At 43.9% G+C, this 24312-nt stretch overlaps 1 protein-coding gene across 4 annotated transcripts in view; it reads left to right on the top strand.

Annotated features, from left to right (window-relative positions):
* Positions 1-24312, top strand: part of CHKA (choline kinase alpha) — a 292703-nt gene that overhangs the window by 181137 nt on the left and 87254 nt on the right. For all 4 annotated transcript variants that reach the window (XM_040410247.1, XM_040410243.1, XM_040410245.1 and 1 more), the window contains 2 exons: positions 1445-1503; positions 5350-5437. In XM_040410247.1, coding sequence (XP_040266181.1) covers positions 1445-1503; positions 5350-5437 — 147 coding nt within the window. The remainder of the gene's footprint in view (positions 1-1444; positions 1504-5349; positions 5438-24312) is intronic.

Raw genomic sequence — 24312 nt, 5'->3', positions numbered from 1 at the left:
CATCTCCTCCCACAAAAAATTAAATAAAAAGCAATCAAAAATCCATACACGCCCTAGAATGGTATCATTGAAAAGTACACATCGCCCCGCAATGAGCCCTCGTACAGCTCGCACACATAGCTACACAAAAAGTTATAGGGGTCAGAATATGATAGAAAGAAACTTCTTTTTTTTTTTTTTTAATCTCATCTTTTTTTTCAGTATCAAAACGCAAGAAAAATTATACATTCGTACTGATACGAGTTCGTACTGACCTGGAGAATGAAGGTCACAAGTTAGCTTTCCCGCATAATGAATGCCGTAAAAAAAAAACTGAAACTGTGGCAAAATAATATTTTTTTTCCCACTAGATCCTATGCAATATTAAATAGTGGCGTTGGAAAGTACAACTTGTCCTGCAAAAGATAAGCCATCATACGACTATGTGAACGGAAAAATGAAAAAGTTATGGCTCTGGAAATGCAGGGAGCGAAAAATAAAAAGCAAAGTCAAGAAAACCTCCAGGGTAGAAAGGGTTAATAGGATTGATTCTGGTGACAGAGCCTCTTTAAGCAAGGTCAAAGTTTCCTAAAGTGCTTTACATGATTTGTTCTGTGTGTCCACTATTTTGCTGGATGCACATGGTTTAATTTTTTAATCCAGTCTTCACAAACTTACTGAAGATGATACTACTTCACAGCACTATCGGATTCATCTTTTCAGGTGAGCCATATTGTGCAATACGCAGTATGGCTCACCTGAAATAGTGGATCCTACAGTGCTGTGAAGTATCAACTGCAGTTCTTCAGTTTAAGGGCTCATTCAGACGGCCGTATGCTGTCCGCAAAAATACTGAATACTTTCCGTTTATTTGCGGATCCGCAAAAAAACGGATAGCATTCAGTATTTTCTGCGGACAGCATACGGCCGTCTGAATGAGCCCTAAGGAAGACCGGATTAAACGTTAACCCATGTGCATGTGGCAGAATGGTTGACACATAGTATAAGTCAGGTAAAGCACTTTAGGAAACTTTGACCTCGCTTAACTCCTAAGCGGGCATGGGTCAAAACTGACACTTTCTGTGTGTTTTAACAAAGACTGATATATTAGCTGTCCTCCTTCTCACTGCTAAAACCGGAGCTGAATTCAATATGGTAGATTTGAAAAAGGCAGCTGAAATCTTTTCTTCCAAATAATGCAGCTTCCCTCTCAATTAATACTTTCACACATTTGAAATCAATGTTCTACATATTACCCCAGTTAAAGGGTGTGTCCACTTTCATATGTGTATAAAAAAATATATTATTGGTTCTGTCCACACAGTATCTTCCTTTTGTTATTCATGAGATCGTTTTTTTTCTTCAAAAACTCTAACTGCAGTATCCATCCAAATCCGAAATAAATTTTTAATTAGTCCTCTGAAAAAGATTACATAACTTTTTTTTTTTTTTTTTACTTCTCCAGGGCGATACTAGAAGCAACTCACTCTCCTGTCGTGTTTTGTCACAATGATTGCCAAGAAGGTAAGACATGAAATGGCTAGTTGATTTGATGGCATTTCGGTTTTTACAGCTCTGAGCTGAATTCAATTTCTGCTGCCTTTTTATCCAAATAAAGTCTAAAGCTAGCCATAAAGCATAATAACTTTTATTTCCCGTGACTCCTCATCTCGGCTAAACCCACGTGTTTAACTCAGTGAGGAGATGGTAATTGGGCTTTGCCAGGCATCTGAAGTACCTGATCTCCTGTGAGAACAAAGCATTGGGCATTTTGACATCCACATCTAATACGTAAGGGGGCCACCCAAATCTCTGCTGTCAGGGGGGAGTTGAGTGGCCCTTGTCGTTACGGGTGATGGTTGTGGAGCCACTGTTCCAACCAGCTGGTTCAACTTTGGGCTACACCTTAAGGGCATAATCTTGGTGCTCCCCTGGAATTCACCCTTTTATCCCTATACAGGGATCTGGACTTCGCTGCAGGGGAGCCACCTGGCTGCTATCACTTGGAATAGTCCCAGTGTGGATGGCTACTGGCCCATGGTGATCAGAAACCAGTGTGTGGAACAGCGAGCAGTCAAAACATGTAGTCAGAAAACGGGCAGAGGTCAGGGCTGGCAAATCCGTGAAACAATCAAAAGGTCAGGGCAGGTGGCACAGGATAAGCACAGCTAGAAACAATGAATAGTGGCTGTGGATGTTACTGCAGTCACTTAAATGGTAGAAGGGCTGCAGTACCAGAAATGGCCACTAGCCAGTATATAGCCCTGTGCAGTTTTGGTGCCTGTTGCAGCGTGCAGCCACTAGCTCAAACAGCTGATTTGTGGAGGTGCCAGGAGTTGGTTCCCCCAACAGTTTTTATATTAGCGACCGATCATGAGCGCGTATATACCCTAATCTTTTTATTTTTTGTAATTTTTACAGCATTTGGATGCATTATTATAATTTGTAGTTAACTTGTACAACCCCTTTAAAGTTTTTTTTTCCACTTCATCCACCATGACGGCCACAGTTGAGATTGACCCCTTGACCTCTGTAGTGGCAAGAATACACGGAGAGATAGTTTAAAATCTCTCTCTCTCTCTCTCTCTCTCTCTCTCTCTCTCTCTCTCTCTCTCTCTCTCTCTCTCTCTCTCTCTCTCTCTCTCTCTCTCTCTCTCTCTCTCTCTCTCTCTCTCTCTCTCTCTCTCTCTCTCTCTCTCTCTCTCTCTCTCTCTCTCTCTCTCTCTCTCTCTCTCTCTCTCGCAAAACTACAACTCCTAGCATGCCCAGAATGTCTACAACTATCAGCCTACAGCAGGGAATGGTGGGAATTGTAGTTTTACAAACAGCTGGAGAGCCGCAGGTTGCCCTACGGGGACATTACACGGAGAGGCCTCCCAGGAGGGAGGTGAAGAGTTTGTTTTATAATTTTTTTTTATTTTCCTTTTAAATATAACTTGAGGTTGGCTTACCAATCTTCTCCTCTGCTCTCCCGCAGCTGCTGCTAAAGCTGGGCAGAGGAAATTAGGGTGATTCTCGTCCCTGAGATGGGGGCCTGTTCTCGCACCTTGCTGCATGGTCTCCCGTCCCTCCGGTGAGGAAGCAGACCTGTGAGAGTGGGACGCCGCACACCGAAGGGGGGGCAGAGCCAAGATCTAGTGCTCAGATTAGCGGTGAGGTCTGGAGGGGGCGGAGCTTCGGGACACACGTGGGGACGCGTCATCGTGCCTGGGACGCGGGCTGATGGCGTCAGACGCCGCTCCATGTGAAAAAGAGCAGGCTATTCTGACAATGCTGTCTCCACTGACTCCAGCAGCATATCAGCTCCAGAGACTACTGGGACCTGCACAAAAAGTGCGTTGCGTGAAAATCGCTGAATATAGAGCATGCTGTGATTTTCACGGAACGCACAAGAGAATCCTGGATTAATACCCTTTCAAAAAGACATTCTCTCAGGACCCAATTCTTCATCAAAATCCAAGTCTTTTCAAACTATCAGCCTGGATCCTGAGAGCGAGGTCTTAAAGAGTAAGGGACTCTCGGACAAAGTTATATGTACATTAAAGGCTATCTTTAAATCTGGAAAAAGTACTGTAGTTGGTTGGCGGAAAACTCTCCAAATATGTCCTCCCCATGTATTCAAACGATTTTAGATTTTCTTCAGAAAGGGCTAGACCTAAAAAGTCCAGATATCCACCATAAGTGCATTCTATGATACAAATCTAGCTGATCATAGATGGGTTACAAGGTTAATAAGAGCAGCATCTAGACTTAAACCATCATTACATCCTAAGGCTCCTCAATGGGATTTAAATTTTGTTTTAAATGGGTTGACGAGCAGATTTTGCTCTCATTTCAGACATTTCTATTAAACACCTCTCCTTTAAGACTGCTTTCTTAATAGCCATAACATCAGCTAGACGCCTAGGAGAAATTTATGCCCTTTCATGTTGAGAACCTTATCTTTCAGTTTTTTCCGACAGGATAGTTCTAAAATTGGACCCAGGGTTCCTTCCGAAGGTGGTTTCAAACTTCCATAGGGACCAGGAAATTGTCTTACCATCTTTCTGTAGTGACCCAAAAAGCCCCACAGAGGTACAATTTCATCTTTTAGACGTGAGGGAGACTGGAGGCAACTAAAGCTTTTAGGAAAGATGACAATCTATTGATTCCGTTTGCAGGACGCAATAAGGGTAAGAAGCTTTCCAAAGCATCCATAGGTTGCTGGATAAAATCCATTATATCCTGTTATTCCCTAATAGGTCTTGCTGCTCCTACTAGAATAAAAGCCCACTCTACCAGAGCTCTGGCCTCTTCATGGGCGGAGAAAGCTGGTGTATCTCTTGATCAGATATTTATGGCCGCTACATGGTCTAGTATCAATGCATTCGTAAAACATTATCATCTTAATATATCTGCTTCTACAGATCTGGCGATTGGCTAGAAAGTTCTGCAAGCAGTAGCACCCCGTACTGTATAATCTGTTAGTTCTCATCTGTGGCCGTCATAGTGGATGAAATGGAAAACCGTAATAAGACTTACCGGTAATTCTGTTTCCTTGAATCCCCCATGACGGCCTGTATATTCCCTCCCTTAATGTACTTAAAATGAGTATGAATTTAATACTTAAAAAATAAATTCAGTTTTTATATAGCTGTTAATACTTGATAGCACCCACTTGGTAATTTGTAAACACTGAAGGGAGAGAGTGGGTGGGGGCTTTTAAACTCTCTCTCTGTTTATTCCTGCCCCTACAGAGGTCAAGGGGTCAATCTCAACTGTGGCTGTCATGGTGGATTCAAGGAAACAGAATTACCGGTAAGTCTAATTACAGTTTTTTTATATTTATTATTATTATTATTATTATTATAATTTTTTTTTTTTATAATTTCCCTTCTACCAGTGGTATCTGGGTAGAAATCCAAACTTTCCTGCTCTTCATTGTTCTGGCTCCTCGGGTCTCTGGTTCTCTTCACTGGTGGTCCTTTCCCTGTCTGTTAACTTCCAAATGGACTAGGTCACGTGTGCCACTGTAGCCAATGACTGGCTCGGCTATTTCTGTCGTCCCCATAGAAATGAATGGGAGCGGGGGCTGCGCATGCGTGGTACGCTCCCTTTCACTTTTATGGGGAGCCGCTTGGTGGTGGCTGGACTGGAGTCCTCCAGCCACCACCTTGCAGGGCTCCAATCTTGATATAGGTCCGGGTCCCAGCAGTGGGACCCGCTCCTATAAGATAATGGGAGCATATCCCAGCTATATGCCTCCATTGTCCATGATTAGACAACCCCTTTAAGTATTATGTTGACTTCTTAGCACAATACTTTTTATAGCACCATTACAAGCTGTTATATCTTTTGATTTGTATTGCTTGCATTCTTTTGCATTTCCAGGAAACATCCTATTACTGGATGGAAGGGAAAATTCTGAAAAGCAGAAACTAATGCTGATAGATTTTGAATACAGCAGTTACAATTATAGGTATGTAATTGTGGATTAATACTTTACTGAAGTAAATGACATAACCATTTCCCAACATGTGACATAATAGCGTGTCACATGTCAGGTCTTTTAAAAACCTGAGCTAATGTCTGCGGCCGACGATAATGCCGATCGCAGACATTTAACCCCTGTGCCATGGTCAAACCTGACCACGGCATCTGAGAGCTTGTATTACTGGAAGCGCACACTTCCAGTAATGCTCCTGCTCCCCCGTGTGGTGCTTGGGCTGCCACATACAAGCTCCGGCTCCCATCATAGATAATAGTGTTTGCTAGGAAGTCAGAAAACCAGTCAGTATCTGGTGTGGCTACCATTTGCCTCACGCAGTGCAACACATCTCCGTCGCATACAGTTGATCAGGTTGTTGATTGTGGCCTGTGGAATGTTGGTCTACTCCTGTATCTCTGTGCATTCAATAAAATTCACCTTTGTTCGTTGTCCATAACATACGCCTGCTCATACCATAACCCCACCGCCACCATGGGCCACTCGATCCACAACATTGAAGTCAGCAAACCGCTCACCCACACGACGCCACACATGCTGTCTGCCATCTGCCCTGAACAGTGAAAACCAGGACTCATCCGTGAACAGAACGCCTCTCCAACGTGTCAGATGCCATCAAATATGAGCATTTGCGCACTCAGGTCGGTTAAGATGGCGAACTGCAGTCAGGTCCAGACCTTGATGAGGACAACGAGCATGCAGATGAGCTTCCCTGAGACAGTTTGTGCAGAAATTCTTTGGTTATGCAAACAGATGTTGCTGCAGCTGTCTGGGTGGCTGGTCTCAGATGATCATAGAGGTGAACATGCTGGATGTGGAGGTTCTGGGCTGGTGTGGTTACACATTGTCTGTGGTTGTGAGGCCGGTTGGATGTACTGCCAAATTCTCTGAAACTCCTTTGGAGACTGCTTATGGTAGAGAAATGAACATTCATTGCACGGGCAACAGCTCTGGTAGACATTCCTGCAGTCAGCATGCCAATTGCCCACTCCCTCAAACGTTGCGATATCTGTGGCATTGTGGACTTTTATTGTGGGCAGTCACAGCAGACCTGTGCAATATTCATGCTGTCTAATCGGCACCTTGCTATGCCACACCTGTGAGGTAAGATGGGTTATCTCGGCAAAGGAGAAGTGCTCACTAACACAGATTTAGACAGATTTGTGAACCATATTTCAGGGTAATGGGTCTTTTGTGTATGTAGAAAATGTTTCAGATCTTTGAGTTTAGCTCATGCAAAATGGGAGCAAAACCAAAAGTGTTGCATTTATATTTTTATTCAGTGTATATACAAAAAAGTGTAAAAAAAAAAATTTAAATTCAAATCACCCCCTTTTCCCAAAATAAGAATCAAAAAAGTAAAAAAAATACACATCTTGGGAATCGCTGCATGCGAAAAACACCCGCACTATCAAAATATAAAAGTATTTATCCCATATGGAAAAAAGCAAAACGAAAAAAAGCTTCAAAATGGCTGATTTGCCATTTTTGGGTTGCTTATCCTCCCACAAATTATTTTTATGAAAAGTGATCAAAAAGTCGTACACACCACAGAATGGTATCCAAAATACAGATCACATAGCAGAAAATGAGCCCTGACAAAGTTCCACACACATAACTACAACAAAGTTATAGGGGTCAGAAAATTCCAGCAAAAATTTTTTTTTCATGTTTTTCCCTTATTCAGTATCCCAACACGTGGTATTGCCAGGTTCATACTAACTGTAGAATGAAGATCACAAGTCAGTTTTACCACATAGTGAACAACGTAAAAAAAAAAGTAAAACTGGCAAAATTGCTTCCCCCCCCCCCATCCCCAGTTCCACCACATACCGTATATACTCGAGTATAAGCCGACCCGAGTATAAGCCGAGCCCCTAATTTTACCCCAAAAAAAAGGGAAAAATTATTGACTCGAGTATAAGACTAGGGTGGGAAATGCAGCTATAATGCAGAGTGTATGTGTATATAATGCACACACTCTACATTATATACACACATCTGCAAGAGGGTGACTCCCTGTATTTAATGCAGAGAGTGTGCATTATATACACACACACTCTGCATTAAATACAGGGAGCCATCCACAGATCTCCCCCCTAAACAGTGCCATCCACAGATCCCCCCTCCCCTAAACAGTGCAATGATGGCACTGTTTAGGGGAGGGGGGATCTGTGGATGGCACTGTAGGGGGATCTGTGGATGGCACTGCCATCCACAGATCCCCCTACAGTGCCATCCACAGATCCCCCTACAGTGCCATCCACAGATCCCCCTACAGTGCCATCCACAGATCCCCCTACAGTGCCATCCACAGATCCCCCTACAGTGCCATCCACAGATCCCCCTACAGTGCCATCCACAGATCCCCCTACAGTGCCATCCACAGATCCCCCTACAGTGCCATCCACAGATCCCCCTACAGTCCCATCCACAGATCCCCCTACAGTGCCATCCACAGATCCCCCTACAGTGCCATCCACAGATCCCCCTCCCCGGCGCTCACAGCAGTATATTTAAACTAATTAATAACCTTTAACTGTGGTTATCTTACTTTGTCTTTGCTCCGGTAATACAGGCAGTGCGGGGAGCGGCGCTCACTCACTGACGTCACGCGCCTTCTCCCACTAGGCAGCGCAGGCGCGTGACGTCAGTGAGTGAGCGCCGCCCCCCGCACTGCCTGTATTACCGGAGCTAAGACCTAGACTCGAGTATAAGACGAGGAGGCTTTTTGAGCACAAAAATATGTGCCAAAAAACTCGTCTTATACTCGAGTATATACGGTAGTAAAAAAAAATTCACACTACTTCCTATGCAATATTAAATGGTGATGTTGGAAACTATAGCTTGTCCTTCAAAAAACAAGCCCTCATATGGCTATGTGAAAGGAAAAATAAAAGTTATGGCTCTGGGAATGCAGGGAGAGCATGAAAACGAACAAAAAAGGAGCTCCATATCATAGAAACGTACCCATAGACTATAATTGGGCAAACATACGGTAGCTCAAAAGTTTATACTTTTGACTCGCTGTTCATGATTCTGTACGTACTTCCTTTGATACACTTCAAATCTTTATTCAAAAAACAAAGGTTTAAGAATACGTTTTTATAAAAAAAATGGACACAAACATTTTGAAACGTATGCAACTTCCGTCAAGCGTAGACGTTCAAAAAAGGATAACCTCAAAATTGTATTTTTTTTATTTATTTTTTACTGCATCTCTAAACCTATCTGCTTGACGTACAACAAAAACATGTGAACAGGCCTTAACACTAAAGTCTGTATGTAAAAAAGCCACTGCTGTTGCTTTTCTCATGATATCAGTCACTTTAAAAAAAAAAATACTCTGGTGTGGTTCTCTGACTCCAGTGGGGGAAAAAAATCTGCAGTCTGGTTTGGAGTTGTCTTCGAATAGTAGCTATTTATGCAGACTGAACACACATGTTTGATCGCAAGTGTGTGTGATTTTAAGATTGTGACTTTAGATTCCGGGACTTCAGGTTTAATCCGTATTAGCAAGTATGTGCTCCATGATTGAAAAATGCAGTCCAGACCACATCTTGTGAAATGTATGCAGTCCTAGAATAGCTGTTGGGCGCATATAGTATTTTGTGCAAAATGTGATCAAATTGCACCTTTGGAATCCCAGATCCTGTTTGTAAATGAGCAAAGTTCAACACTGAGACACCTTGATAATATGGAAAAGTTTGATGCTTAGACACTCTATAGGGTTAATGAGGTGGAGGGTGGTAGTATTGCGGATCAGGAAAGTGAGGTAGCAGCAGGCCAGGTAAAGGGAAGAGTGCAAGGGAGGCTAGCCCTGACCTGACACACCCCAACAACTTTGCAAGGTTGGCAGATGAGGGAGATGTCAGTTCAAGGATGTCACTGCTGCAGCAAGACACTTCCTCTGCCAGCCCGGGGAGTGTCTTCTCCAGTTAGCAGGGGACCAGGTCACCAGGGCAGGCCAGACATGTGCTGGTGCTGGGAGACTCAATCATAGGGCAATCTGTCGCAAGGACCAGGATTGTTGAACGGTGTTGTATTCCTGGAGCTTGAGTTCGACATTGCGGATTGGGATGATAAATTCCTGGGAGGGGCTGGCAAATACCAAGTGGTCATATTACACATTGGATCCACTGACAAAGTTAGAGATAAGTGGAGGGTCCTTAAATAATTTCAGGTTGAAAGCAGGGTAGGGACCTCAAAGGTAGTATTTTCTGAAATACTACCTGTACCACGAGCCACACCAGAAAAGCAGCAGGAGATTAGGAAGGTTAATAAGAACTTGTGTAGGAAGGAGGGGTTTGGGTTCCTGGAGGACAGGGCTGACTTCTCTGTCGGCCACATGCTCTTTCATAGGAATGGGCTGCACCTCAGTGGGGAAGGTGCAGCTTTCTTAGGGGAGAATATGCCTAGAAGGTTGGAGTGTTTTAAAATGGGGACTGGGGAGGAGAATAATTACATGATAAGAAAGATAGTGCAGATAGTGACCGGGGATGGAATGGAGGAAGAGACCAGATTAGTTTATAAAGAAAAATGTAGGGTAAAACGCATCCAAAAACCTTAATTGTATGTGTACCAATACCAGAAGACTGACCAATAAAATTGGTGAACTGGAATTAACATTGTCTGAGGACTATGACATAGTAACCTAGTTTATAAGGCTGAAAGACATTTGTCCATCCAGTTCAGCCTGTTATCCTGCAAGTTGATCCAGAGGAAGGCAAAAAGACCCATGTGATGTAGAAGCCAATTTTCCTCACTTTGGAGTCGGGAAGGAATTAGTTTTTCCCCCTAATCAGGCAATCAGAATAACTCCCTGGATCAACGACCCCTCTCTAGTAGCTATAGCCTGTAATATTATTACGCTCCAGAAATACATCCAGGCCCCTCATGAATTCCTTTATTGTACTCACCATCACCACCTCCTCAGGCAGAGAGTTCCATAGTCTCACTGCTCTTACCGTAAAGAATCCTCTTCTATGTTTGTGTACAAACCACCTTCTTTTCTCCAGATGCAGAGGGTGTCCCCTTGTCACAATCCTGGGGATAAATAAATGATGGGAGAGATCTGACCCCTGATATATTTATACATAGTTATTAGATCTCCCCTTAGTATTTTTTTCAGTGAATAACCCTAATTTTGATAATCTTTCTGGGTACTGTAGTCCACCCATCCCAGTTATTACTTTAGTTGCCCTCCTCTGAACCCTTTCCAGCTCTGCTATGTCTGACTTGTTTACAGGAGCCCAGAACTGTACACAGTACTCCATGTGTGGTCTGACTAGCGATTTGTAAAGTGGCAGGATTATGTTCTCATCACGTGCATCTATGCCCCCTTTTGATGCAACCCATTATCTTATGGGCCTTGGCAGCAGCTGCCTAACACTGGTTTCTATAGCTTAGTTTGCTGTTCACTAAAATTCCTAAGTCGTTTTCCATGTCAGTGTTACCCAGTGTTTTACCATTTAGTATGTACTGGTATATTCCTTACTGTGCGCATAACCTTACATTTGTCAGTGTTGGGGTACTTTCACACTTGCCGCAGAGGATTCCGGTAGGCAGTTCTGTCCAGCAAAACATATGCAAACTGATGGCATTTGTCGGACGGATCTGGACAAATGCATTGAAATGCCGGATCCGTCTCTCCGGTATCACACGGAAAAAACTGATCCGGTATAAATTTTTTTGCATTTTTTTGGGTGGGCACAAGCTGGGAATGCCGGGAGCTTTTTTGCCGGAACACTTAATGATGGATCCGGCACTAATATACTTCAATGCAAATTAATGCCGGATCCGGCATTCCTGCATGTGTTCAGTCTTTTTCCCCGGAGAGAGAACTGCAGCATGCTGCGGTATTATCCCCGTCCTGAAACTGCAAAAAGACTGAACTAAAGATATCCTGATGCATACTGAACTGATTGCTCTCCATTCAGAATGCATTAGGATAAAACTGATCAGTTCTTTTCCAGTATTGAGCCCCTAGGACGGAACTCAATGCCGGAAAAGAATAACACTAGTGTGAAAGTACCCTAAAACCTCATATGCCACTTCTCTGCCCAAGCATCCAATCTATCCAGATCCATTTGTAGCAGCATACTGCCCTCTTCCGTGTTAATTACTTTACACAGTTTAGTGTCCTCTGCAAAAATTGATATTTTATTGTGCAAGCCTTCTACAAGATCATTAATAAATATATTGAAGAGAATAGGGCCCAATACTGACCCCTGTGGTACTCCACTAGTGACAGTGACCCAATCTGACTGTGTACCGTTAATAACCACCCTCTGTTTTCTATCACTGAGCTACCGTATTTTTCGCCCCATAAGACGCACTTTTTCTTCCCCCAAAATGGGGTGAAAATGCCTCTGCGTCTTATGGGGCGAATGCTGTCAGTTTTACATCGCAAGCTGCGATGAGCGAGCAGGGGAGGGACTGGGAGGAGGAGCTGGGGGCCGGCAATAGCGGCGGGGCGGTGCAGTCAGTGTACTATAGCCCTGCCTCTCCGGTATACTAATATAAAATGTCTTATTGAATTAAGTTATTAAACATGCCCTCTCACTCATAATAGTACCGTACATCCTAACCGCTTAGAATGCAGGCAGGCCGGGCGGGCGGCAGTGTAACTCCCTGATGTCACGTGCCTGCGCCGCCTACTTTATGAATGAAGCAGGCAAGTGACGTCAGTGAGTGACGCGCTGCCCGGCCTGCCTGCCTGAGTTGTACTGAAGCGGTTAGGATGTACGGTACTATTAGGAGTTGGGGGGCATGTGTAATCACTTTTAATTGAATAAGACATTTTATATTTGTATACTGAAGCGGCGGGGGGGGATCTGTGGATGACATTTTTATGGGGGACATCTGTGGATGGCACAGTTATGGGCAGGGGGGGGTCTGTGGATGGCACAGTTATGGGCTAGGGGGGGTCTGTGGATGGCACAGTTATGGGCTGGGGGGGTCTGTGGATGGCACTGTTATGGGCTGGGGGGTCTGTGGATGGCACATATATAACAGTGCTACCCACAGATCCCCCCCCCCCACCTGTAACAGTGCCACCCACAGATCCCCCCCCTGTAACAGTGCCAGCCACAGATCCCCCCCCATAACAGTGTCCGTTACAGATCCCCCCCAATAACAGTGTCCGTCATCTACAGATCCCCCCCCCAATAACAGTGTCCGTCATCTACAGATCCCCCCCCAATAACAGTGTCCGTCATCTACAGATCCCCCCCCCATAACAGTGTCCGTCATCTACAGATCCCCCCCCCATAACAGTGTCCGTCATCTACAGATCCCCCCCCCCCATAACAGTGTCCGTCATCCACAGATCCCCCCCATAACAGTGTCCGTCATCCGCAGATCCCCCCCATAACAGTGTCCGTCATCCGCAGATCCCCCCCATAACAGTGTCCGTCATCCGCAGATCCCCCCCATAACAGTGTCCGTCATCCGCAGATCCCCCCCATAACAGTGTCCGTCATCCACAGACCACCATTAGTTCCAAACCCAGCAAAAGCACACCTTTTGGTTAAAAATATTTTTTTTCTTATTTTCCTCCCCAAAAATCTAGGTGCGTCTTATGGGCCGGTGCGTCTTATAGGGCGAAAAATACGGTAGTTACTTATCCAGTTACACAGTATCAAATGCTTTGGAGAAGTCAAGATATAAGACATCCATTGATTCACCGCGGTCAAGTCTAGAACTTACCTCCTCATAGAAACGGATTAAATTAGTTTGATATTACCAATCCCTCATGAAGCCATGCAGATATGGTGTTATTTGCTTATTTTTATTGAGGTACTTAGATACCATCTCTTAGAAAACCTTCAAACAGTTTACTCACGACAGATGTTAAACTTACCGGCCTATAGTTTCCGGGCTCTGTTTTCGGACCCTTTTTGAATATTGGCACCACATTTGCTATGCGCCAATCCTGTGGAACACTCAGTCAATGTAGAGTTCTTAAATATCATAAATAAGGGTCTGGCTATGACATTACTTAATTCTCTTAGGATAGGGGGGTGTATGCCATCTGTTCCCGGCGATTTTGTCTTTTTATCTTTTTAAGCCGCCGCTGTACTTCTTCCTGTGTCAAACAGGACACTTATAATGGAATTTACTTTTACATTCTGCATTTCATATAACAGTTTATTTTCATCAGTGAACACAGTGGAGAAAAAAATATTCAATAGCTTTGCTTTCTTTTCGCTGTCTGCAACTCCCCCCTCATCAATCTGTTAAGGGCGGAAACCTTCAGATTTATACTTTTTACCATTTATATAATTGAATAACATTTTAGGGTTAGTTTTGCTCTCTATGGCAATTAATCTCTCTGTCTCTAGTTTGGCTGCTTTTATTTGTCTTTTACATAATTTTTTTTTTTTACATAATTTTGTTTTTTAATGCTTCCTCGCTACTCTCCTGTTTTAGTGATTTTAAATGCTTTCTTTTTGTCAGTTATTGCTTTCTTTACAATTCTATTTATCTACATTTTTATTGTTCCTTACCCTTTTTATTCCCATAAGGTATGTACCTCTCACAATTAGCGTTTATGATGCGTTAAAAAATATCCCATTTTGTCGCTGTATTATTTTTGAGGAGTGTGTCCCAGTTACTTAGGCCAATGGTCTCTCTTAGTTGGCTAAATTTAACTTTTTTGAAGTTTGGTATTTTTGTCTCTCCCTGAAGAAACACTCCTTTGACTGGCAATTGGAAGGTTATTTTATGGTCACTATTTCCCAAGTGTCCCCCGTCCCGTCCCCCCAACCTTCACATCTGTTCTGTCAGGTCTATTGGTTAATACGAAGTCCAGTATGGCCATCCCTCTCGTTAAGATGTTTAGGATGTGTTTTAATATATTGGTCCGACTCCTGTGTGACGGAGGCATCGGCACATGAAGCGCTGAGGCGTGAAACAGCAGTCACCACAAGTCACATGCCTGCATTTTGCTGATCCGCCCCATGCCTATATCGATGTAATGTGAGAATTTCGGAATAAAGAAACCCATCTTTGAGTGCCGCTTATGTTTTTCTTCCATGGGACATGTGCAAAAGGCTTGGAGGCAGAGCACTACCTATAGTGGGAACAAGGACCCAACTTGGGAGAGCTGTTATTCTGAAAGTGGAACTCGGGCAGTGCCACCCCGTCTGTGCTCTAAAGGTTGTTTTATATTCCTAGTTTAAACACTCCTCCAACCTTGCCTTCTCCCCAAAACAGCTGTACCTTCACCATTGAGGTGCAGCCTATCCCTACCTGCCTGTAGCCGACAGAGAAATAGGCCAAATCCAGGAACCCAAACCCTTCCTTCCTACACCAGTTCTTGAGCCACTTGTTAATCTCTCTAATCTCCCATTGCCTTTATTGTGTGATTCGTAGTACGGGTATTTCGGAAGACACTTTGAGGTCCTTGCCCTAAGCTTGTGACCTAAATCCCTAAAATAATTTTTAAGGATGCTCCACCTACCTCTGACTTTGTCATTGGTTCCAATATGGAGAATGACTGCTGGATCTCCCAGTAATCTGTCAACACGATCCGTGATATGTCGAACTCGAGCGCCAGAAAGACAACACATCATTCGACGATCCCGATCTTTGGGACAGAGCGCCCTATCTGTACCCCCTAATAAGTGAGTCTCCCACTATCAGCACCTGTCTGGCCTACCCTGCTCTCCTGGTCCCCTGCTTACTGGAACTGACATTCCCCTGACTGGCAGAGGAAGTGTCTGGCTGCAGCAGTGCTGTCCCTGAACGGACATCCCCCTCATCTGCCAACCTTGCAAATTTGTTGGGGTGTGCTAGATCAGGGCTAGCCTCCCTGACACTCTTCCCTCTACCCTGCTTTGCAAATGTTATCCAGTGGGAACAACTGAGACATGGCTGGATGATAGCTATTACTGGGCGGTAAACTTACAGGGTTAGTCTGTTTAGAAAGGATCGTAAAAACCAGAAAGGATGAGGAATTTGCCTTAATGTAAAGTCCTGTCTAAAGCCCACACTCCGGGGAGATACAAGTGAGGGAAATTAACACTTGGAAGCAGAGGTTGCACTACATTTTTTCCAGAAGAGTAAAAAATACTCCTTTTGACCATTTTTGAGGAGTATTTTTAGCCGAAGAGGAGTACGGAAATTGTAGTTGTTCATATATATAATACGTAGGCTTATATAACATTAGGGGTTGCAATTGATGCAGGGAAACCATTACCCGTCTTCTCTATAATTTCTTCCATGCAGAATTAGCAAATTTTGACCAATTTCTATCTCAGAAGACTAAATCCCTAGCTTTCTTTAAGCACCAAATCTGTCATGTAGGGATTGGAGCAGTAGACTGTGCAAAACTCAATGCAATAAGAATTGAACAGTGACGTCTGGTGGTTGCGGCAGGGAGCAGTAGTGGTCTGGTGGCACTGGGTGGGGTCTGGGATGAATGTACGTGAGGCAGTTATAGGGCAGTCTTATACACAATATATCGGACTGTTGCGCAGTATAATGTACCCTATAGTCTTCTCTGTGATCTCTGGAAAGTGTGTTCCATATGGGAAAATAGACCTCTGGTCCAGGATACTTGCGTAGAGAAACTAATAGCCAAGAGGCTAAAGAAAACCCTGCTTCTTATGTTAAATCATAACTTTCATTTGATTGCTCTGATGCCTAAACACCAAAAGGAAAAAAAGAATTTAAAAAAACCTGCTGTTTCTCTAGAGGACCTTATGTTAATAGCAGTGTTAATAGTCTCAAGGGTCTATAAAAGCAGGTACCCTACTTTTATAAACCTTTGAGACTCTAACACTATTATCAACATAACTAATCAACATAACACTACTACTTTAAAAACCTGCTGTTTCTCTAGAGGACCTTATGTTAAAAGTAGTGGTAATAGAGTCCCAAAGGCTTATAAAAGTCGAGTACCTGCTTTTATAGACCCTTGAGACTCTAGTAACACTACTATCAACATAAGGTCATCTAGAGAAACAGCAGGTTTTTAAAATTCTTTTTTCCTTTTGGTGTTTAGGTATCAGAGCAATCAAATGAAAGTTATGATTTAACATAAGAAGCAGGGTTTTCTTTAGCCTCTTGGCTATTAGTTTTCCATTGATAAACCTCCACATAGAGCTCCCAGCAGCAGATAGAAGCCTGCAGGGTACTTCTGGTGTGACATCACCTGGGCACAAGCCTGACACTTCTCTCATTGTCTTTGCTCTGCAGAGGCTCCATTCCCGCCATGCTTTCCCTTCATCAGCAGCTGGCAATGGCGCTGATGGCTGCTGCTGTGTGTTCAGCGCGCGGGAGAAGGGGGGTGTAAGAAGATTGGCCAATGGCACGGCAGCCTGTGGATACTGACAAATCATCAGCCTCCTCTCTAATAACAAAGCTCTGTACTGTGAGGAGCTTTGTGATTGGATTGCTGTGCTGCCTGTGACGTTCACAGCACTCATGAATGGCAGTAAAATCATTGTGCGTATTCATACGCATCAGACTTTTTTAGGGTGTAAAACTGCCTGTACAGGCATCTGACTCTTGTACAGGCGTTATTGTGACCTCTGCTTGGAAGCACTGCGGGTAGAAATATATGGAGGCAAAACAATAATAAAATACTGATAGGTGTTTATAAGCCACCTAATTTAACAGTCCACAGAAAATCTCCAAAGATTTAATAACTAAAGATACTTGCTTCTTGGTGCCTTGTGCCCGTACAAGCAGTTTGCGATCACAGATGGGGTGTTTCTGTAAACTACAGAATCAGGGTAATAAATATTGAGTTTTGTTTGGCTGTTCACTCTAGCTTTGTTAGAGGGAAAAAATTGATTAAAATTGAAAATCTGCCCAAAAAGTAAAATTTTGAAATTTCATCTACATTTTCCTTTTATTCGTGTGGAACACCTAAAGGGTTAACAAAGTTTGTAAAATCCGTTTTGAATACCTTGAGGGGTTTAGTTTCTAAAATGGGGACATGTATGGATGGTTTCTATTATGTAAGCCCCACAAAGTGACTTCAGACCTGAACTGGTCCTTACAGGGCTGTGGAGTCTGAGTCGGAGGCAATTTTGGGTACCTGGAGTCGGAGTCGGCAAAAAATGAACAGACTCCGACTCCTACTAGATTTAAATTGGAACAAACAAAAAAAAGCAAGTTTAAATGTCCGAATTCACAAAAAGTTATAATTAATTACCGTATTTTTCGCCCTATAAGACGCACCTGCCCATAAGACGCACCTAGGTTTTTGAGGAGGAAAATAAGAAAAAAAATATTTTGAACCAAAAGGTGTGCTTTTGGTGGGTTTTGAACTAATGGTGGTCTGTGGGTGGCACTGTTATGGGGGCATCTGTGGGTGGCACTGTTATGGGGTTAATTGTGGGGACATCTGTGAATGACACATATATAGTATCTTATCTTATGTGTTATCCACAGATCCCCCTCCATAACAGTGTTTCTGTGTAGTGAATGGGGGCCGGCATCTGTTTCTGTAATGGCAGCGGGGCCCGATTCCTGCTTCATTCATAAAGTGGGCGGAGCAGGCGCGTGACGTAGTGAGTTACGCTACGAGCGCCCACCCGGCCTCCTGACTGCCAAGAAGTTAGTAGTAAGTAGTACAGCACTAGATTTAAGATGATTGGAATACTTTAACAATACCCTCAAGTTAGATATGTTTACCGTATACTACAGTGAGCGGGGCCCGGTGTAGTAGAATACAGTAACTGCACCGGGCCCCGCTGCCATTACAGAAACAGATGCTGGCCCCCAGCCCCTCCTCCCTCTCAGCCTATTCACCCCAAAAAATACGGTACTTCTCTACTGTAAGAATAAAGGCCAATGCATGCAGTGCGTCACGTTACCGCAAAACGAACACGTTAAGTGACCATGAAGAAGCATGCTTTTCATATACTTCACTATATGGCACGCATCGCAGAGTTAAGGAGCGGCAATACTTATACTTTCCATTGTGTTGTCTTCCGCTGTTACAGGGAACGCAACGCCCATGGTTAACCTAGCCTCTCACTGATAACTGATTAAGTAAATATGTTTTTTGCAGGACTAGACACTTGTATAAGTGAAGGGAATGAATAGTCAATAGCTCAAGACTGAAGCTGTAAACCATATGAAAAACTGCTGTCATTCAGCTAAGGCTATAAAAACTTGTAAACTCAGATTGTTAGCTTAAACTTTAAACATGACTATGGGATTCTACTAGGGAAATCATCTTTTAAAATAAATGCCCCTTCCTGGATCCTCCCACTGCCCTATCTTCAGCAGAAGATCAGCACACAAAGGAGAAGGCAGCGGCTTCCTAGCCAGTAGTTCTGTGGTAATGACATGTATGTTACCTTTCTTTCAAGGAATGTATAAAATACATTTGCATATTAAATACAGAGTAGTCAGAGTCGGGAGTACCAAAAACGGAGGAGTCTGAGTCGGACCATTTATCTACCGACTCCACAGCCCTGGGTCCTTAACCCCTTAAGGACACGGCCATATTTCACCTTAAGGACCAGGCCATTTGTTTGCAAATCTGACCAGTGTCACTTTGTGTGAATAACTTTTAAAACGCTTTTACTTATCCAGGCCATTCTGAGATTGTTTTTTCGTCACATATTGTACTTTGACACTGGTAAAATGGAGTCCAAAAATTTCATTTTTATTTATAAAAAAAAAAAAATTTTACCAAAATTTGGAAATATTTGCAAATTTCCAAGTTTCAATTTCTCTACTTCTATAATACATAGTAATACCTCCAAAAATTGTTATTAATTTACATTCCCCATATGTCTACTTCATGTTTGGATCATTTTGGGAATGCCATTTTATGTTTTGGGGACGTTACAAGGCTTACAAGTTTAGAATAAAATCTTGAAATTTTTCAGAACTTTTCAAAAACCCACTTTTTAAGGACCAGTTCAGGTCTGAAGTCACTTTGTGAGGCTTACATAATAGAAACCACCCAAAAATGACCCATTCTAGAAACTACACTCCAAAAGGTATTCAAAACTGATTTTACAAACATTGTTAACCCTTTAGGGGTTCCACAAGAGTTAATGGCAAATGGAGATAACATTTCAGAATTTTTATTTTTATTTTTTGGCAAATTTTCCATTTTAATCAATTTTTTCCAGTAACAAAGCAAGGGTTAACAGCCAAATAAAACTCTATTTATTGCCCTGATTCTGTAGTTTGCAGAAATACCCCATATGTGGCCGTAAACTACTGTACGGGCACACGGTAGGGCGTAGAGGGAAAGGTGCGCCGTGTGGTTTTTGGAAGACAGATTTTGCTGGACTGGTTTATTTACACCATGTCCCATTTGAAGCCCCCCTGATGCACCCCTAGAGTAGAAACCCCATAAAAGTGACCCCATTTTGGAAACTACGGGATAAAGTGGCAGTTTTGTTGGGACTATTTTTAGGGTACATATGATTTTTGGTTGCTCTATATTACATTTTTGTGAGGCAAGGTTACCAAAAATAGAAATTCTAAAATTTCATCTCCATTTGCCATAAACTGTTGAGGAACACCTAAAGGGTTAATAAAGTTTGTAAAATCAGTTTTGAATACCTTGAAGGGTGTAGTTTCTTAGATGGGGTCACTTTTATTGCGTTTCTACTCTAGGAGTGCATCAGGGGGTCTTCAAATGGGACATGGTGCCAAAAAAAGGCCATCAAAATCTGCCTTCCAGAAACCATACGGCGTTCCTTTCCTTCTGCGCCCTGCCGTTTGGTCATACAGCAGTTTACGACCACATATGGGGTGTTTCTGTAAACGGCAGAATCAGGGTAATAAATATTACGTCTTGTTTGGCTGTTAACCCTTGCTTTGTTACCGGAATAAAAACTGATTAAAATTGAGAATTTGCAAAATAATTGCTGTTTTGGCACAGTTTTTATTTTTTTGACCATGTTCATCTGAGGGGTTAGGTCATGGGGTATTTTTGTTGAGCAGATTCTTACGGAAATGGCGATACCCAATATGTCTTTTTTTTTTGTTTGTTTTAGTGTCTCAAGTCTTAGAACCATAGTTTTTTCCGATGGTCAGTGGCTAAATGGAATAAAAATTGGGGAAGGGGATTATAAATTTAGTACTCCATGGAAGTGTGGTACTCCCTGAAGCAACCGTCAATGCGGAGGCCTGGATGATCGGGGCACGTGTCACACGGAGTGGTGGTGTCCTTCCATATCCCCCTCCTGTGACACACACTGCACTTTTTTGGGGACCGTCCCTTCTTTCCAGTATGGGGGACCACACCTGGATCCGGGCACCTCTAGTTCCCGAGGTGCTCCGGCCTGCTCAGAAAAGATCAGGGCCTTGAGGACTGCCTCATAGAACTGAAGGAATTTCCCTGTCTCAGCGCTCTGGGACTGCACAAAAGAGTTGTACAAGGCAACCTGTACCAAGTAGACCGCAACTTTTTTGTACCATGCCTGAGTTTTGCGCATGGCATTATATGGCTTGAGGACTTAATCAGAGAGATCAACTCCTCCCATATACCGATTGTAGTAGACGATACAATCGGGCTTGAGGACCGTTGCCACGGTACTTCACACAGGGACAGGGGTGATGCAGTTACCGTGAATTGTGGACAGTACAAGGACATCCCTCTTGTCCTTATATCTGACCAGCAACAGGTTTCCACTGTTAAGGGCACGGGTCTCACCCCTGGGCATAGGTACCTGGAGGGGGTGGGTAGGGAAGCCTGATTGATTTTTCCACACGGTCCCACAAGCGGACGTGGATCTGGCGGTGAGGGACTGGAACAAGGGGATACTAGTATAAAAGTTATCCAACTACAGGTGGTAACCTTTATCTAGCAGTGGGTGCATAAGGTTCCACACAAGTTTCCCGCTAACACCCAGACTAGGGGAACATTCTGGGGGTTCGATACGGGAATCTCGCCCCTCGTACACACGAAACTTGTAAGTGTACCCTGAGGTACTCACAAAGTTTGTACAGCTTCACGCCATACCTCACCCGCTTAGAGGGAACATACTGGTGGAAAATGAGTCTCCCCTTGAAAGCAATGAGACTCCTCAACCGCGACCTCCCTTCCAGGTACATAGGCCTCCAAAAATTTGGCCCCAAAGTGATCGATGACCGGCCGGATTTTGTACAGGCGGTCATAGGCAGGATCACATGGGGGGGGGGGGGGACATGCTGCATTATCTGCATAATGCAGGCATTTTCGGATGGTCTCAAACCGGGTACGTGTCATGGCCGTACTGTAAAGTGGGGTCTAGTAGAGGACGTCACCACTCCAGTAATGGCTTTTTTGACTAGGCCCATGTGCAGCACGAGGCCCCAAAACGTCCTCATCTCGGCTGCACTGACCGGAGTCCAGCCACCGGCCCTAGCCAAAAAGGAGCCCGGGTGTTGAGCAATGAACTGTTGGGCGAACAGGTTTGTTTGCTCCACCATCAGATTCACAAAGTGGTCACTTAAAAAAAGACTAAAATAGTCATTCAGTGAAGCCCACTGTGGGAATCTGGATTCCTGCTTGGCCAACAAAATCAGGAATCACAGGCTCAGAATGCTCTGGGGTACACCATGTAAGTTTACCGGTAGGGGGCTCAGGTGGACTTATCTGGTGGGCCGGAAAACTAGTACGAGCCCCAGAGCTGCTCGTACTAGTGTGGGCCACAGGGTCCCTGGCATGGCGGTCTCCTTGCTCTGCCTGGCGGCATCTCCGCCGCCTTGGGGGCTCATCATCGCTAGATGACAAAAGGAAAGTGGGGTCATCCTCGTTCTCACTGGAACTCTGAGTCGAAGGCAAGCTGGGCGTATTCCTCGTCGGCCGAGAACATCTGGCGGGCCATAGGGGAGTGTGTGCGCGTGTGGAAATCTTTATTTAGTGTGAGTGTGTGTGGGGGCACGGGTGTTTGTGGACTTATCCCTAAAACTAACAGGAAAAAAAAATTAAAATTAAAAATGGGCCAAAAATGTGAAAAAAATAAAAAAATTCAAACTCTCTGATCAGCGGTGGGGTGTGCGATGCGCTAACAGTGGCCAGACGCTAAGACTGCCGGCCACAGTCAGCGTACGCAGAAAAAAAATAAAACTGCTCCCCAAAAAGTGTGGGGGGTGGGGGGGGCAAGCGGGCAAGCTGCAGCACCCCTGGGGGGATCTAGGGTCACACAGACACCCGATTGGGGTGATGCAACAGTTGAAACTTTTTTTTTTTTTTTTCTAATAAACTTTCCCTGAATATCCCTGCCTAACCTAACCTTTCCCTAACCTGGAGGGTCAGAAGGGGGGTGCTGGGCAGATATGGGGTTGCTGGCTCTGGAGATCGATGCAGCCTCCTCGCTCCCAGACACAGAAAGGAGGAGTAGAGGAGCGCTGCAATAATTTTAAACGCGCGACCCTGCAGCCAATCAGAAGCGATCCTGAGAGGTGATGTCACCGGGTTATTGGGTCCCTAGAGACCCGAATAACCCGGAAACACAGCAAACCGCAAGTCTGAATTGACCTGCGCTTTGCTGTGATCGTCGACATGGGGGGGGGGGGTCACAGGACCCCTCCCCCTGTGCATTGTCTCAGGGTGCCGCGGCAGTGATCGGAAATACACAGGTACGCCCTGTGTCCTTAACCTCTTCAGGACATAGGGCGTACAGGTACGCCCTTATGTCCTGGTACTTAAGGACACAGGGCGTACCTGTACGCCCTGTGTATTTCCGATCGCCGCGCTGCTCAAATCATTGAGCAGGCACTTCGGCTAAATGCCCGGGGGGGTCCCTTGACCCCCCCATGTCGGCGATCGCTGCAAACCGCAGGTCAATTCAGACCTGCGGTTTGCTACTTTTATCTATTGCGGCGGCGGGCGGTGCCATCGGGTCCCCATGCGGCTGTACGGGGGACCCGATGGCATGGAAGGCAGCGCGATGCCTTCCTTATGCATCTGCGCTGCCTTCCGGTGACGAGCCTGTGAGATCCAGCCCTCTGGATCTCACAGGCCCCGGAATCTGTATGAGTAATACACTCAGTATTACTCATACAGCCAATGCATTCCAATACAGAAGTATTGGAATGAATTGTAAAGGATTAGACCCCCAAAAGTTCAAGTCCCAAAGTGGGACAAAAAATTTGGTGAAAAAAAAAAGTTTAAAAAATAAAGTTTTCCCCCCAAAAAATTAAGTTTCAAGTAAAAATAAACAAAAACCTAATTTTCCCCAAATAAAGTTAAAAAAAATTGGTAAAAAATAGGGTGGGGGGGGGGGGGAGTATACATATTAGGTATCGCCGCGTTCGTATCGACCAGCTCTATAAACATATCACATGACCAGATGAACACCGTAAAAAAATAAAAATAAAAACTGTGCTAAAGAAACAATTTTTTTGTCACCTTACATAACAAAAAGTACCACAGCAAGCGATCAAAAACGCGTTTTCCCACCAAAATAGTACCAATCTGTCGCCTCATCCCGCAAAAAATTAGCCCCTACCTGAGACAATCGCCCAAAAAATAAAAAAAACTATGGCTCAGAATATGGACACACTAAAACATCATTTTTTTTGTTTTAAAAAAGCTTTTGTGTAAAACTTACATAAATAAAAAAAAGTATACATATTAGGTATCGCCGCGTCCATATCGACCGGCTCTATAAAAATATCACATGACCTAACCCCTCAGATGAACACTGTAAAAAATAAAAACTGTGCTAAATAAAAAAAAATTGTCACCTTACATCACAAAAAGTGTAATAGCAAGCAATCAAAAAGTCACACGCACCCCAAAATAGTGCCAATAAAACAGTCATCTCATCCCGCAAAAAGCATACCCTACCCAAGGTAATCGCCCAAAAACTGAAAAAAATATGTCTCTCAGACTATGGAAACACTAAAACATGATTTTTTTTTTTGCTTCA

Source organism: Bufo bufo, chromosome 10 (assembly GCF_905171765.1).
Source record: "Bufo bufo chromosome 10, aBufBuf1.1, whole genome shotgun sequence".
Taxonomy (NCBI): Eukaryota; Metazoa; Chordata; class Amphibia; order Anura; family Bufonidae; genus Bufo; species Bufo bufo.
Note: the sequence above shows the minus strand (reverse complement) of the source record. Positions and strands in the feature narration are given on the sequence as shown.